The following is a 13,696-nucleotide window of genomic DNA, read 5'->3' as shown; positions in this document are numbered from 1 at the left end:
GTTAATTTCTTTCCATTCTGGTTACCAGCGACCCCACCCCAACGTCCTTTTCTGTTTGATGTTGCCTCTGCTGTCATCACCCTTAGTGACTTCAGTTCCTGTTTTAATGATTCTTTAGTCATTCACAGCTCACCCACAAAGCCTCATCCTGACCGCCATTATCAGAACATCTCTACCTCCAAGGCAGGGGAACACTGGAATTCCCTTGTTTATAAAACAACCTCCTATTTTTCTACTTCTCTCACTCCCATTTTTAAAATCTTTTAAAAATTGTGCTAAAATATAAAAACAAAATTTACCATTTTAACCATTTTTAAGTGTACATGAAGTACACTGACATTGTTGAGCAACCATCACCACAATAAAGCTCCAAAACTTTCATCTCTCAAATATGAAGTTTGATACCCATGAATAATATCTCCCCATTCCCTAGTTAAGTCTTTTTAAGCATATTTCCCTTAATCTCTGTAACTCTTCTTACAACCTACTTTATGAAGGAGATTCAGGCCATTTTACAAGATCCTCAAGTTCATGTTCCTAGACCTTACACCTCACAGTTCTCTCGTTCTCTCATTTTCCTCTGCTCATACACGGAGAAGTATGCCTCCTCCTTTTCGAAGCTGACCCTTCCACTAGTGTTCTTTCCCCTCTCTCTTCTCTGTCTCCTCTGGGACTTTATTACATCGGTTTTCTCCTTTTCACTGGCTCCTTTCTCTCTGCCTTGAAACATCCCTAACAGTCCCATATTCCAATGAAAAACATCAAAAAATAATAACAACAACATATGTTAAGTTTCTACTATGTTCCAGCTACTATGCTAAGTGCTTAAAATATACCTCCTCATCAGCGAGGCTCTTGATCCTAGAGGTCTTGAGTCCCCCGGTCCCATCTTTCTCTTCAGTCTGTGTCTGTGTCTTCTTCAAGCTTGCGGCACCCGTCACTCACCTCGAGTCGCCGAGTTGATCACGGCAGAGGATATGAAGGGCTGACTGTAATCACACTGTTGGTAGGAGCACACAGCAAGACTGAATATTCGTCTAATCCAATACTTGGACATTAGTCTGAGGCTTGGACAGTCTTCTATAAACACCTCTATCACCAGGACAAGCAACCCCAAAAGCTTGGACAACCATGAGGAAACAAAGAAACACCATGCAGGCAAAGGAGCAGGAAAAAAACCCACAAGACCAAATAAATGAGGAGGAAATAGGAAAAATGCCTGAAAAAAGAATTTAGAGTAATGATAGTAAAAATGATACAAAATCTCGATAACAAATTAGAGAAAGTACAAGAAACAGTTCATAAGAACTCAGAAAAACAAACAGCAATGGATAACAAAATAACTGAAATTAAAAATACTCTAGATGCTCTAACCAGCAGAATGACTGAGGCAGAAGAACGAATAAGTGAATTGGAAGATAGAATGGAAGAAATAAACGCCACAGAGCAGGAAAAAGATAAAAAAATAAAAAGACTAGAAGACAGCCTCAGAGACCTCAGTGATAACCTTAAACGTACCAACATTCGAATTATAGGCATCCCAGAAGAAGAAGAAAACAAGAAAGGGTCTGTGAAAATATTTGAAGAGGTTCTAGTGGAAAACTTCCCCAACATGGGAAAGGAAATAATGAACCAAGTCCAAGAAGCACAGAGAGTCCCATACAGAATAAACCCAAGGAGAAATACACCAAGACACATATTAATCAAACTAACGACAATTCAACACAAAGAAAAAATATTAAAAGCAGCAAGAGAAAAGCAACAAACAACATATAAGGGAAAACCCATCAGGATAACAGCTGACCTTTCTACAGAAACTCTGCAGGCCAGAAGGGAATGGCAGGATATACTGAAAGTCCTGAAAGAGAGAAACCTACAGCCAAGAATACTTTACCCAGCAAGAATCTCATTCAGATTTGAGGGAGAAATCAAAAGCTTCCCAGACAAGCAAAAGTTAAGAGAATTCAGCACCACCAAACCAGCCTTACAACAAGTGCTAAAGGAACTTCTCTAAGTAGGAAACACAAGAAAAGGAAAACACCTACAAATACAAACCCAAAACAATTAAGAAAATGGTAATTGGAACACACATGTCAATAATCACTTTAAATGTAAATGGATTAAATGCTCCAACCAAAAGACACAGACTGGCTGAATGGATACAAAAACAAGACCCTTCTATATGCTGCCTACAAGAAACCCACTTCAGACCAAGGGATACATATAGACTGAAAGTGAAGGGATGGAAAAAGATATTCCATGCAAATGGAAGTCAAAAGAAAGCTGGAGTAGCAATACTCATATCAGACAAATTAGACTTGAAAGTAAAGACTATTAAAAGAGACAAGGAAGGACACTACATAATGATCAAGGGATCCATCCAAGAAGAACATATCACAATGGTAAATATCTATGCCCCCAATATAGGAGCACCTCAATACATAAGGCAAATGCTAACAGCTATAAAAGGGGACATCGACAGTAACACAATTATAGTGGGAGACTTGAACACCCCACTTACATCAATGGACAGATCATCCAAACAGAAAATCAATAAAGACACACAAGCTTTAAATGACACATTAGACCATCTCGACTTAATTGATATTTATAGGACATTCCATCCAAAAACGACAGACTACACTTTCTTCTCAAGTGCACATGGAACATTTTCCAGGATAGATCACATCTTGGGTCACAAATCAAACCTCAGCAAATTCAAGAAAATTGAAATCATATCAAGCATCTTCTCAGACCACAACGCCATGAGACTAGATATCAATTACAGGAAAAAAACTGCAAAAAATACAAACACATGGAGGCTAAACAATTCACTATTAAACAACCAAGGAATCACTACAGAAATCAAAGAGGAAATCAAAAAGTATCTAGAAACAAATGACAACGAAAACACAACAACCCAAAACCTATGGGACGCAGCAAAAGCAGTTCTAAGAGGGAAGTTTATAGCAATACAGTCCTACCTTAAGAAACAAGAAAATGATCGAATAAACAACCTAACCTTACACCTCAAACAACTAGAGAAAGAAGAACAAAGAAACCCCAAAGTGAGCAGAAGGAAAGAAATCGTAAAGATCAGAGCAGAAATAAATGAAAAAGAAAGGAAAGAAACCATAAGAAAAATAAATAAAACTAAAAGCTGGTTCTTTGAGAAGATTAACAAAATTGATAAACCATTAGCCAGACTCATCAAGAAAAAAAGGGAGAAGATGCAAATCAACAGAATTAGAAATGAAAAAGGAGAAGTCACAACGGACACCTCAGAAATACAAAACATCATGAGAGACTACTACAAGCAACTATATGCCAATCAATTGGATAACCTGGAAGAAATGGATACATTCTTAGAAAAATACAATCTTCCAAGACTGAACCAGGAAGAAATAGAAACCATGAACAGACCAATCACAAGTACAGAAATTGAGGCAGTGATTAAAAATCTCCCAACACACAAAAGCCCAGGACCAGATGGATTCACAGGCGAATTCTATCAAACATTTCGAGAAGAGTTAACACCTATCCTTCTCAAACTCTTCCAAAATATTGCAGAAGGCGGAGCACTCCCAAACTCATTCTACGAGGCTACCATCACCCTGATACCAAAACCAGGCAAAGATGTCACAAAAAAAGAAAACTACAGACCAATATCACTGATGAATATAGATGCAAAAATCCTCAACAAAATACTAGCTAACAGACTGCAACAGCACATTAAAAAAATCATACACCACGATCAAGTGGGGTTTATCCCTGGGATGCAAGGATTCTTCAATATACGCAAATCAATCAACGTGATACATCATATCAACAAATTGAAGGATAAAAACCATATGATCATTTCAATAGATGCAGAAAAAGCTTTTGACAAAGTTCAACATCCATTTATGATAAAAGCTCTCCAGAAAATGGGCATAGAAGGAAATTACCTCAACATCATAAAAGCCATATATGCAAAACCAAAAGCCAACATTGTTCTCAATGGAGAAAAACTGGAAGAATTCCCTCTAAGAACAGGAACAAGACAAGGGTGTCCACTCTCACCACTGTCACTCAACATAGTTTTGGAAGTGTTAGCCACAGCAATCAGAGAAGAAAAAGAAATTAAAGGAATCCAAATTGGAAAAGAAGAAGTAAAATTATCACTCTTTGCAGATGACATGATACTATATATAGAAAACCCTAAAGACTCTACCAGAAAACTGCTAGCACTCATTGATGAGTTTAGTAAAGTAGCAGGATACAAAATTAATGCACAGAAATCTCTTGCATTCCTATACACTAACAACGGAAGAGCAGAAAGAGAAATTAAGGTAACTCTCCCATTCACCATTGCAACCAAAAGAATAAAATACCTAGGAATAAACCTGCCTAAGGAGGCAAAAGATCTGTATGCAGAAAACTTTAAGACATTGATGAAAGAAATCAAAGATGACATAAACAGATGGAGGGATATACCATGTTCCTGGATTGGAAGAATCAACATCGTGAAAATGACTGTACTACCCAAAGCAATTTACAGATTTAATGCAATCCCGATCAGATTACCAATGGCATTTTTCACAGAACTAGAGCAAGAAATCTTACGATTTGTATGGAAATGCAAAAGACCCCGAATAGCCAAAGCAATCTTGAGAAGGAAAAATGGAGTTGGTGGAATCAGGCTTCCTGACTTCAAACTATACTACAAGGCCATAGTGATCAAGACAGTATGGTACTGGCACAAAAATAGAAAGGAAGATCAATGGAACAGAATAGAGAACTCAGAAGTAAGCCCAAACACATATGGGCACCTTATCTTTGACAAAGGAGGCACGAGTATACAATGGAAAAAAGACAGCCTCTTCAATAAGTGGTGCTGGGAAAATTGGACAGCAACATGTAAAAGAATGAAATTAGAACACTTCCTAACACCATACACAAAAATAAACTCCAAATGGATTAAAGACCTACATATAAGGCCAGACACTATCAAACTCCTAGAGGAAAACATAGGCAGAACACTCTTTGACATACATCAAAGCAACATCCTTTTGGACCCACCTCCTAGAATCATGGAAATAAAATCAAGAATAAACGAATGGGACCTCATGAAACTTAAAAGCTTTTGCACAGCAAAAGAAACCATAAACAAGACTAAAAGGCAACCCTCAGAATGGGAAAAAATAATTGCCTATGAAACAACGGACAAAGGATTAACCTCCAAAATATACAAGCAGCTCATGCAGCTTCATACCAAAAAAGCAAATAACCCAATCCACAAATGGGCAGAAGACCTAAATAGACATTTCTCCAAAGAAGACATACAGATGGCCAACAAACACATGAAAAGATGCTCAACATCACTCATCATCAGAGAAATGCAAGTCAAAGCCACAATGAGGTATCACCTCACACCAATCAGAATGGCCATCATCACAAAGTCTGGAAACAACAAATGTTGGAGAGGGTGTGGAGAAAAGGGAACTCTCCTGCACTGTTGGTGGGACTGTAAGTTGGTACAGCCACTATGGAAAACAATTTGGAGGTTCCTTAAAAAACTACAAATAGAACTACCATATGATCCAGTAATCCCACTCCTGGGCATATACCCAAAGAAAACCATAATCCCAAAAGAAACTTGTACCATCATGTTTATTGCAGCACTCTTTACAATAGCCAGGACATGGAAGCAACCTAAATGCCCATCAACAAATGAATGGATACAGAAGATGTGGCATATATATACAATGGAATATTACTCAGCTATAAAAAGGGATGAGATGGAGCTATATGTAATGAGGTGGATAGAACTACAATCTGTCATACAGAGTGAAGTAAGTCAGAAAGAGAAAGACAAATATTGTATGCTAACTCACATATACGGAATCTAAAAATGGTACTGATGAACTCAGTGACAAGAACAGGGAAGCAGATACAGGGAATGGACTGGAGAACTCGAGGTATGGGAGGGGGCGGGGGGTGAAGGGGAAACTGAGAAGAAGCGGGAGAGTAGTACAGACATATATATACTACCAACTGTAAAATAGTCAGTGGGAAGTTGTCGTATAACAAAGGGAGTCCAACTCGAGGATGGAAGATGCCTTAGAGGACTGGGGCAGGGAGGGTGGGGGGGAATCGAGGGGGGGGGCGTCAAGGAAGGGAGGGAATATGGGGATATGTGTATAAAAACAGTTGATTGAACCTGGTGTACCCCCCAAAAAAATAAAAAAAATAAAAAAAAAAAATATACCTCCTCATATAATTCTCACAAAAACCCCATGAGTTCAAAATATTATAATAGAAAGTATTATGAGGAAACTGAGGCTTTAGAGACATCAAGTAACTTGCCCAAGATCACTGACTAGTAAGCAGCATTTTCTCTTCTTCATGCTACTGTCAAGATACCATTCTCTCTTTGTTTCCCTTTCACTACCATACTTCTTGAAAAAAGTCTCTCTCCTTTCTTCTTCACACTGCACAGTGCACTGCAGTCTCCCACCATCCTGAAAGGACCTCTCCAAGGTCTCTAATCTAGGTCTCTGCAGTGCTCATCACCAAATTCTGCTTTTTGAAAGGATCTTTCTTTTTCTCTTTCTTTCTTTTTTTCTTTCTTTCTTTCTTTCTTTCTTTCTTTCTTTCTTTCTTTCTTTCTTTCTTTCTTTCTTTCTTTTTCTTTCTTAAGATTTTTTTGATGTGGACCATTTTTAAAGTCTTTATTGAATTTGTTACAATATTGCTTCTATTTCATGTTTTGGGGTTTTGTTTGTTTGGGGTTTTTTTGGCCGCAAGGCATGTGGGATCCTAGCTCCCTGACCAGGGATTGAACCCGCACCCCCTGCATTGGAAGGCAAAGTCCTAACCACTGGACTGCCAGGGAAGTTCCAGGATCTTCTTTCCTAGCCTTCGTAACATGACCTCTTTTTCTCTGCTTCTCGTTCTGATCTTCTTTGCTAACTCCTTTTCTTCTCTTACCCCTTAAATGTAAGATTCTCCACAGTTCCACCTAGACACAGCTTTCTCTTCCTGCTCCACACTCAGCTGAGGCAATCTTATTTGCTCCCACACCATCGACACTTATACTTTCACAAAGCAACAAATCCACATGGCTAAGTCTGCCTCCCCCACCCACAACCCAGTTCCAGCTCCCTGCTGAAATTTCTGTTTAATTATTCCTCAAGTTTGAGATACCATTTGCCCCATATTATACTCATTACCTGTTCCTGCCAATGAACTCCCCACCTGAATTTCCTACCCTGAACCACGGGCACCACTTTCATTTCCTTTTATCGCCCCTTTCCCAGTCCAAAGCTGATATACCCACATCCAAAAAGAATTATGGAGGTTCTGTGGCAGATACAACCCTAACTGAGAATGAAACTGGGTTCTAATCCTGACTCAGCCACTAAGGGGCTGTGTGACTTAATGGAGCTAGGACCAGGGATCTCTGAAGCCCTTTCTCACTCTAACATTCAAGGACTCTTACGAAATGCCTGTGGCACTCATCACCTTCATCCCCTCCATACTAGTCTCACTAACACAGCCCTAGCTCTGTCCTCACTGTTTTTTGCCTGGGTTATTTAACTGGCCTCCTAACTGGCCTTCTTTCCTTCCTTCTAGTCCTTCACACAGCCATAAAATCACATTCATAAAACACATCTTTGATATTTCTCACTTGCTTAGAAAACTTTCAAAACATTCCTGTTGGCTCCAGAATAACATTCAAACTTCTTACTATTACATTCATAGCTCTCTGCATGCTACTACCCACAAAACATATGAAATTTCACCTTTTCTAAGTTGGATTACACATGTGTTTGGGATAAGCATTTGGGGAAAAAAAATCCCTAACTTACTCTTTATACTAAAAGTAATAGTGGATTAAAGATTTAGGTATTAAATAGTAAAGAATAAAAGTTTTAGAAAGTGGCATAATAAATTTATCTATAATCTTGGAGGAGGGGAGGTCTTGTGAAGCAGGACACAAAATCCAGAAGTTCTAGAAGAAAACGTTGATTAAATTTTACCACATAATATTTGAAAAACTTATGTCAAAAAATTTTTAAATGCAATTAACAAAGTCTAAAGATAAATGGTACTAGGGAAAAATTTTCACAGACAATGGTTTACAAATAGTTCATATACATCATTAATTTACAGACACTGACAACAAGTATGTTTTTAAAAAAGATGTTCAATCTCACTAAATAATTAAAGAAACAAAATTCAAAACCATGAGATATTTTCCACTCTTTAGAAAGGCAAATATTTTAAAGGTGATACCCCCCCCCCCACCAACATTGCTGCTAAGGCAATGGAGAAATGGGCACTCACCTGAATTGCTGAAAAATTATAAATCAATACAAACTTTCTGAAGTCAATTGGATAATATCTATCAAAATATAAGATGCATTTACCCTTTGATCCAGCAATCTTGTACTAGGAATTTATGCCCAATGAACTTATAAAGGCTTACCAAGAATCACACACACACACACACACACACACACACACACACACACAGAGCTGTCAGTTGCAATGTTGGTGATATTAGAAAAAAAGAAAAAGGAAAAACTGGAAACAGCCAGGGAATTAATTAATATAAGATTGCTTGTGGTATATTTATGATTGAGTGCCATTTGTAATGCTTCCTGTAAAAGAAATTATTCTGACATGTGGAAATGCTTATGATATGTGTTAACTGTATAATGAAAAAAGCAGCTTACAAAATAACATTTGCAGTATGATTCTACTTTTTTTAAAAAAATAGATATGCATAGTATTTCTGCATTGAAAAAAGAATGTCAGGATCTACAGTATACACACTTTCCTGTCATTTACACATTTTTTAAGTACACATGTATCATTCTTATAACCACAAAAAAATTACTTAAAAAGTTTTCAACTTTCTGTAGAAAAGAAAAAGGCAATTAAATAATTTGTGTCCTTATATACTCTATAGTGAGCAATAAACACTATGTAGAGTCCATGTCATAGAAGTTTTATAAAAGTTAATGACTGAGTATAACTCATTGAAAGTGCTACATCTAAAATAATCTAAAAGCTCTGTTTAGGATTTGGCTGTGGGAATATGCTCCCACTCATTCTAACCCATTCAACGAGTTCTATTTGCATTACCTCATTCACCCAATGTTGCTTAATCCAAGTCTGTGTATATATAAGCAGAGTTGGAATATAACTGCAGCAACTACTACGAAATGTGGACGACAGGAACCCTCATCATTTGAGACCAGCCCTTCACATTTGCAACTTAGATAAGTCTCATAACCAGTGTACAAGAATATCTGCCATATGTTATTGGAAAAACCAGCACAAAGCACCAGTAATGTTTACATTGCCATATACTCTAATATTTCTGATTTAAAAATATGAGAACAAAGAGTACATTTTAGGTCTGAAAAAATTGTAAAAAGAAAGATCGTATTTTTTTAAAGTAAAAGATCTGCAGGTTATTAAATGAAAATGCTTTGTTTTTTAGACTAGGATTAGAAAATATTTCCTGACTGTGCTTTTGACTTATCATGTGATTTAAAAAGCAGCTGACTTTCTCTGCGTAACTCCATTTTAAATGCGATATTTCAGTTTCTTACCTATTTTACATAACTCTGCAAGCTCATGCTGGTTTATAGCAGAGTTCCCCCAAGTATGTTCTCTGAAACTAGCCATGGGAGTGTTAATACAGGGAGCTGAGGAGGTTACAAGATCAAATAATTACTGAAAATAATTAGTTAGACAAATGTACCCACAATTCTTCAATGAGAGATTGTCAACACCTTCACTATGCTAATATGAATTCTAACTTCCCAAAAAGTGAAATATAGATTGAAACATTTCCCAGATTTACGTGAAAATACAACGTTTTTTTATATCGATCCTGGAGAATTTTTTTCTAGGACATGAAGATTCTTGGATAAAAGAGAAAAACAAACAAACATCCAGCAATGCTATTTTAATGTTTATCAGTAAAATACTACCTGAACACCTACTGTATGCAGGGTACTATTTGAACTATTTTCTGTACAATTTAAAATTTAACACAATAAGATTACCTAATTGCACTATCCCACATTATGCTTACAAATTAAATACTATATTCTGAAATTTATTATTTAAAAGAAGTTGGACAAATGCCTGAGCATTTGAAGTTAAATTCCAGTTCTGATTATTTTCTTTGTACATTTGGAGGGAGAAGAGAGGAGACAGGGTCAGGAAGCTCTGGAATAAAGATGGAAATCAGGAGAATAGATTCTGGTCCTGGTTCTTCTTTGTGTTCCTGGGCAAGGCACTTAACCTTTCAGTCCTAGCCTACGCATCTATAGAGTTAGATGCTCAGTAAATGATGTCTAAGGTTCTCTGCTTCTAAGTGTTCTTGATCAATAAAGGTGGGAGAATCAGAGAAAGAAGATAAGGATTGATGTGAGACCTTCATGCTCTGTGAGGATAATATTCACTCCCATGGAAGATAACATTCATTCCTGGGGCAGAATAGGGAATCTCAACTATGCTATCAATTGAAGGATTCTGCTCATGAGACTGGCTGTAAATAGAATGATTATGTGTAAGATTCTAATTCCATCTAAACAAGAAAATTTGGAATTTCAGCCTACTAGGGTTTTAGCAAAGGACAAAAATAAAGGTGCATGAAATTTATCTTCCAAAGAGTCCTCTAACCCAGGAACTCAGTGCTCCTCCTTTACTCTGCTAGAAGAGCTGATCCTAATGAAGTTTATAAGAGATTTAAATAGTAACCACTTCTAGGATAATTTGGATTTAATTGTTTTAATCTAGCAAAAAGCGGACAATGATTAATAAAAGAAGCATTAACTATTATAGAATTTCAGGCAATATTAGAGAAAATTTAAGACTGGAGGAGCAGTCTTGCTCCCTCCACAAATCACAGCCAGTGCCTTACCTTGATGATGAAGCCAGGTTGCAGTACCCTACTGAAAGAATACATAGTTTTCTGCAATTTATAAGAGAACTCCATATTCTTTCAATGTGGTGCTACAACACAGCTTGATAATCAAGGAACAGCATCACTGATGATCCTTGCCTGAATCAAATATTAAACTGGGGGCAGCAAAATGGTGATTTTTCTAATTCTATCATTCCTTCTATAATGAATAAATCTCATTCATTCATTCTTGAGAAATGCTATGGACTTGCAGGTTTCTTTTTTCATAAAATGCTTTATAGTCAATTACCATCATTTTTTTTTTTTTTTTTTGATGCTCAAACTATGCCAAATTTGCCCAGCAGGAGACCCTTCAAGGGGGCTCCTGTGTCCTTTCGTCACAATCTCACTAGTTTTTGAATGACTAACTGCTTTCTGGCACAACAAGATACTAAATGTTCACTTCTACTTTCCCAGCCCAGATCTAGAATCCTGGTTCCTTTTAAAGGAGAAAGTATTTAGAAACTAAGATATGGGTACACTGATATTGCTAATTCAAATTTAACACCACAGGGATTTTCCCTTTTTCTTTTATTTTAGATTTATTTATATCTCCTTTTCCCTGCAGTGAAAATCCTATAACACCAATATATTTGTTCTATTCTATAATATAGCAAAAACAGTCTCAGAATTTCAATACCAATATTTCCACTAACAACAAACCCACAAAGTAAAGTTTAAGATTTCTTTGCAGTTCTTTTTGTCCTCTGACTATATTTCTAGTATAGATATATATTCAGAATACTATGTTCAAATTTTGCTGAAATTATTATTTTCTCTATGTGTCTATGTTATCAGTTTTATATTGAGGTAGCCACAGTTACTTCTGTTTGTTTTCGAGTTGAGACAATTGAACTAATATTATATTTTAATCCAACAGAAGCCTGAAAAATGAAGCCTAAAATGAAGTATTCAACCATGAAAATTCCCCCAGGAAAGATGACTAGCTCAGCAGGCAAAGCCTTGGTAAAATCTTCCAAGTTGAGAAGTAAGGACTTAAGCCTTTCTGATTGTTTTACACACTGTACATTATGTTACCAAATCTTTATTATTCCCATGTTTATACATGCTACCTTACCAAAAGTTACTAAGAATACAAGAGCTGAAATTGAAAGGGATGGCTCAAAAGATGTGTAATAGAGTAGGCTTTGGTTTTAAACAGACTACATATGGCAAACTTTTGCTTATTTGATATATCACAGAACAGGAGTGGCTCAGATGACTTAAACCTGCTAATAGTGATAAACATAATTATAGCCCTTCACATCAATCCCTTCTCTACCCACACCTCCTGCCACCAAATCCCAAAGCCTTTCTCCCAGATTACCTAACAACAATTTAAACTGACCCACTTTTATTCAACAAACATTTATTAAGACCTTTGGTATATCAAGCTTGTGGTCTTGACTTGCGATTTCTGATAGAGGAGAATGTAATAAGCGAAGATATTTGAATAATCCAGGTCCCAAATAAAGCAGAACTGACCAAGTGATGCTCAAGTCTATCCAGTTGCAAACTCAAAGGGTCTGGAATAAATTGAAGGGTAAATAAAGTCAGGTAGTAGCCATAGCTTTAAGATCAAAGGGTTATTAACATCTTTGATTCTTAAAATTACCTATTCTAGAAAAGAATTATGCAAATTTATACTCATGTTTTTCATTTGAGAGCAGTAACACAAAAGAATTAACACAGCTCTGGTGGACCAGAGAGAAAACACAGGATGAGAAATGGTAGTAGGTAGTTTGTCCTTTGTGCTCCTCTCCATTTCCCTGAACATTTTAGGCTAGAAGAGAAAACAGGGTTAAAGAATATCATTTCTGTCTTCCCTGAGGCTCTGGCCCAGCCATGCTCTTCTTTTTTAAGTAGGAAAACCAGTAATTTGACTGTGATTTCTGAATTGCCAGGAAATCACAGCTAAGTTAGTCCTTTTATTTATGTCTGAGTCAAAACGCTCCTTGAAGGAACAGTGACTCATTAGAAGTGACTCTGTGTTCCCAAATTCCCTCTTAATAAAGAGTGCATTTTCTTTGTACCTTAGGAGATGTGAGCTCTCTATAGATACTGGAATGCGGGAGGGAGCAGGCTGGAATATACACCAGAGTTGCTGGCATTGATGGAAAATGAAAATATAACCCCACCTTTAAGAATGCAGTGGCCTCAACAGCTTATTTACACCATTCAGAGAAACAATGATAAAAATAATCCCCAAATTGCATTGCATTATTTTTAATTATTCCTTAGCAGATTTTACCTTCCAACAATATTGGCTGAGTTTAATACTCAAATTATCAGTATTTAAACACTCCTGGGTAAAATTTCAACAGATACCTGTGTGGTGTGATAGGTATGAACTGCTTCTCAAAACACAAGGTGCAAGAAATGTCACATTTTATTTTTTAAATAAACTGCTCTGAGCCCCCAAGCAAAAAGTTCTCTTTAATTCCTTCTCCTCCCCTGGACTAGCAGGATCTTACACAATCACAAAGCCACAAAACTCAGTATCCAACCACTACAGGTATCCGTACAGTCAGGTCGCACATGAATTCTCGTCAGCATCAGGCATTTCACCTCTAGTGCCAACAGGGTATGGGACTTCATGAGCTAGAGGGAAAGCCTCTCCCAAACTTATCTCCTTCCCAGTTTCTAGGAAGCTACTCTTCAGGGTCAGGTCATTCTCCTCTCTTCTCCACATCCATCAACCCTTTCCCTGCCCTGACAATCCAG

General features: G+C 37.0%; 1 protein-coding gene across 7 annotated transcripts in view; it reads left to right on the top strand.

Moving 5' to 3' along the window:
- The window catches only part of IL33 (interleukin 33), a 184,481-nt gene that overhangs the window by 160,041 nt on the left and 10,744 nt on the right, over window positions 1-13,696 (top strand). For all 7 annotated transcript variants that reach the window (XM_057721411.1, XM_057721413.1, XM_057721409.1 and 4 more), the window contains one exon: window positions 11,853-11,960. In XM_057721411.1, coding sequence (XP_057577394.1) covers window positions 11,864-11,960 — 97 coding nt within the window. In that variant the 5' untranslated portion in view covers window positions 11,853-11,863. The remainder of the gene's footprint in view (window positions 1-11,852; window positions 11,961-13,696) is intronic.

This window comes from Hippopotamus amphibius, chromosome 2, assembly GCF_030028045.1.
Source record: "Hippopotamus amphibius kiboko isolate mHipAmp2 chromosome 2, mHipAmp2.hap2, whole genome shotgun sequence".
NCBI lineage: Eukaryota > Metazoa > Chordata > Mammalia > Artiodactyla > Hippopotamidae > Hippopotamus > Hippopotamus amphibius.
The sequence above is the reverse complement of the archived record's forward strand: the minus strand, read 5'-3'. Positions and strand labels throughout refer to the sequence as shown.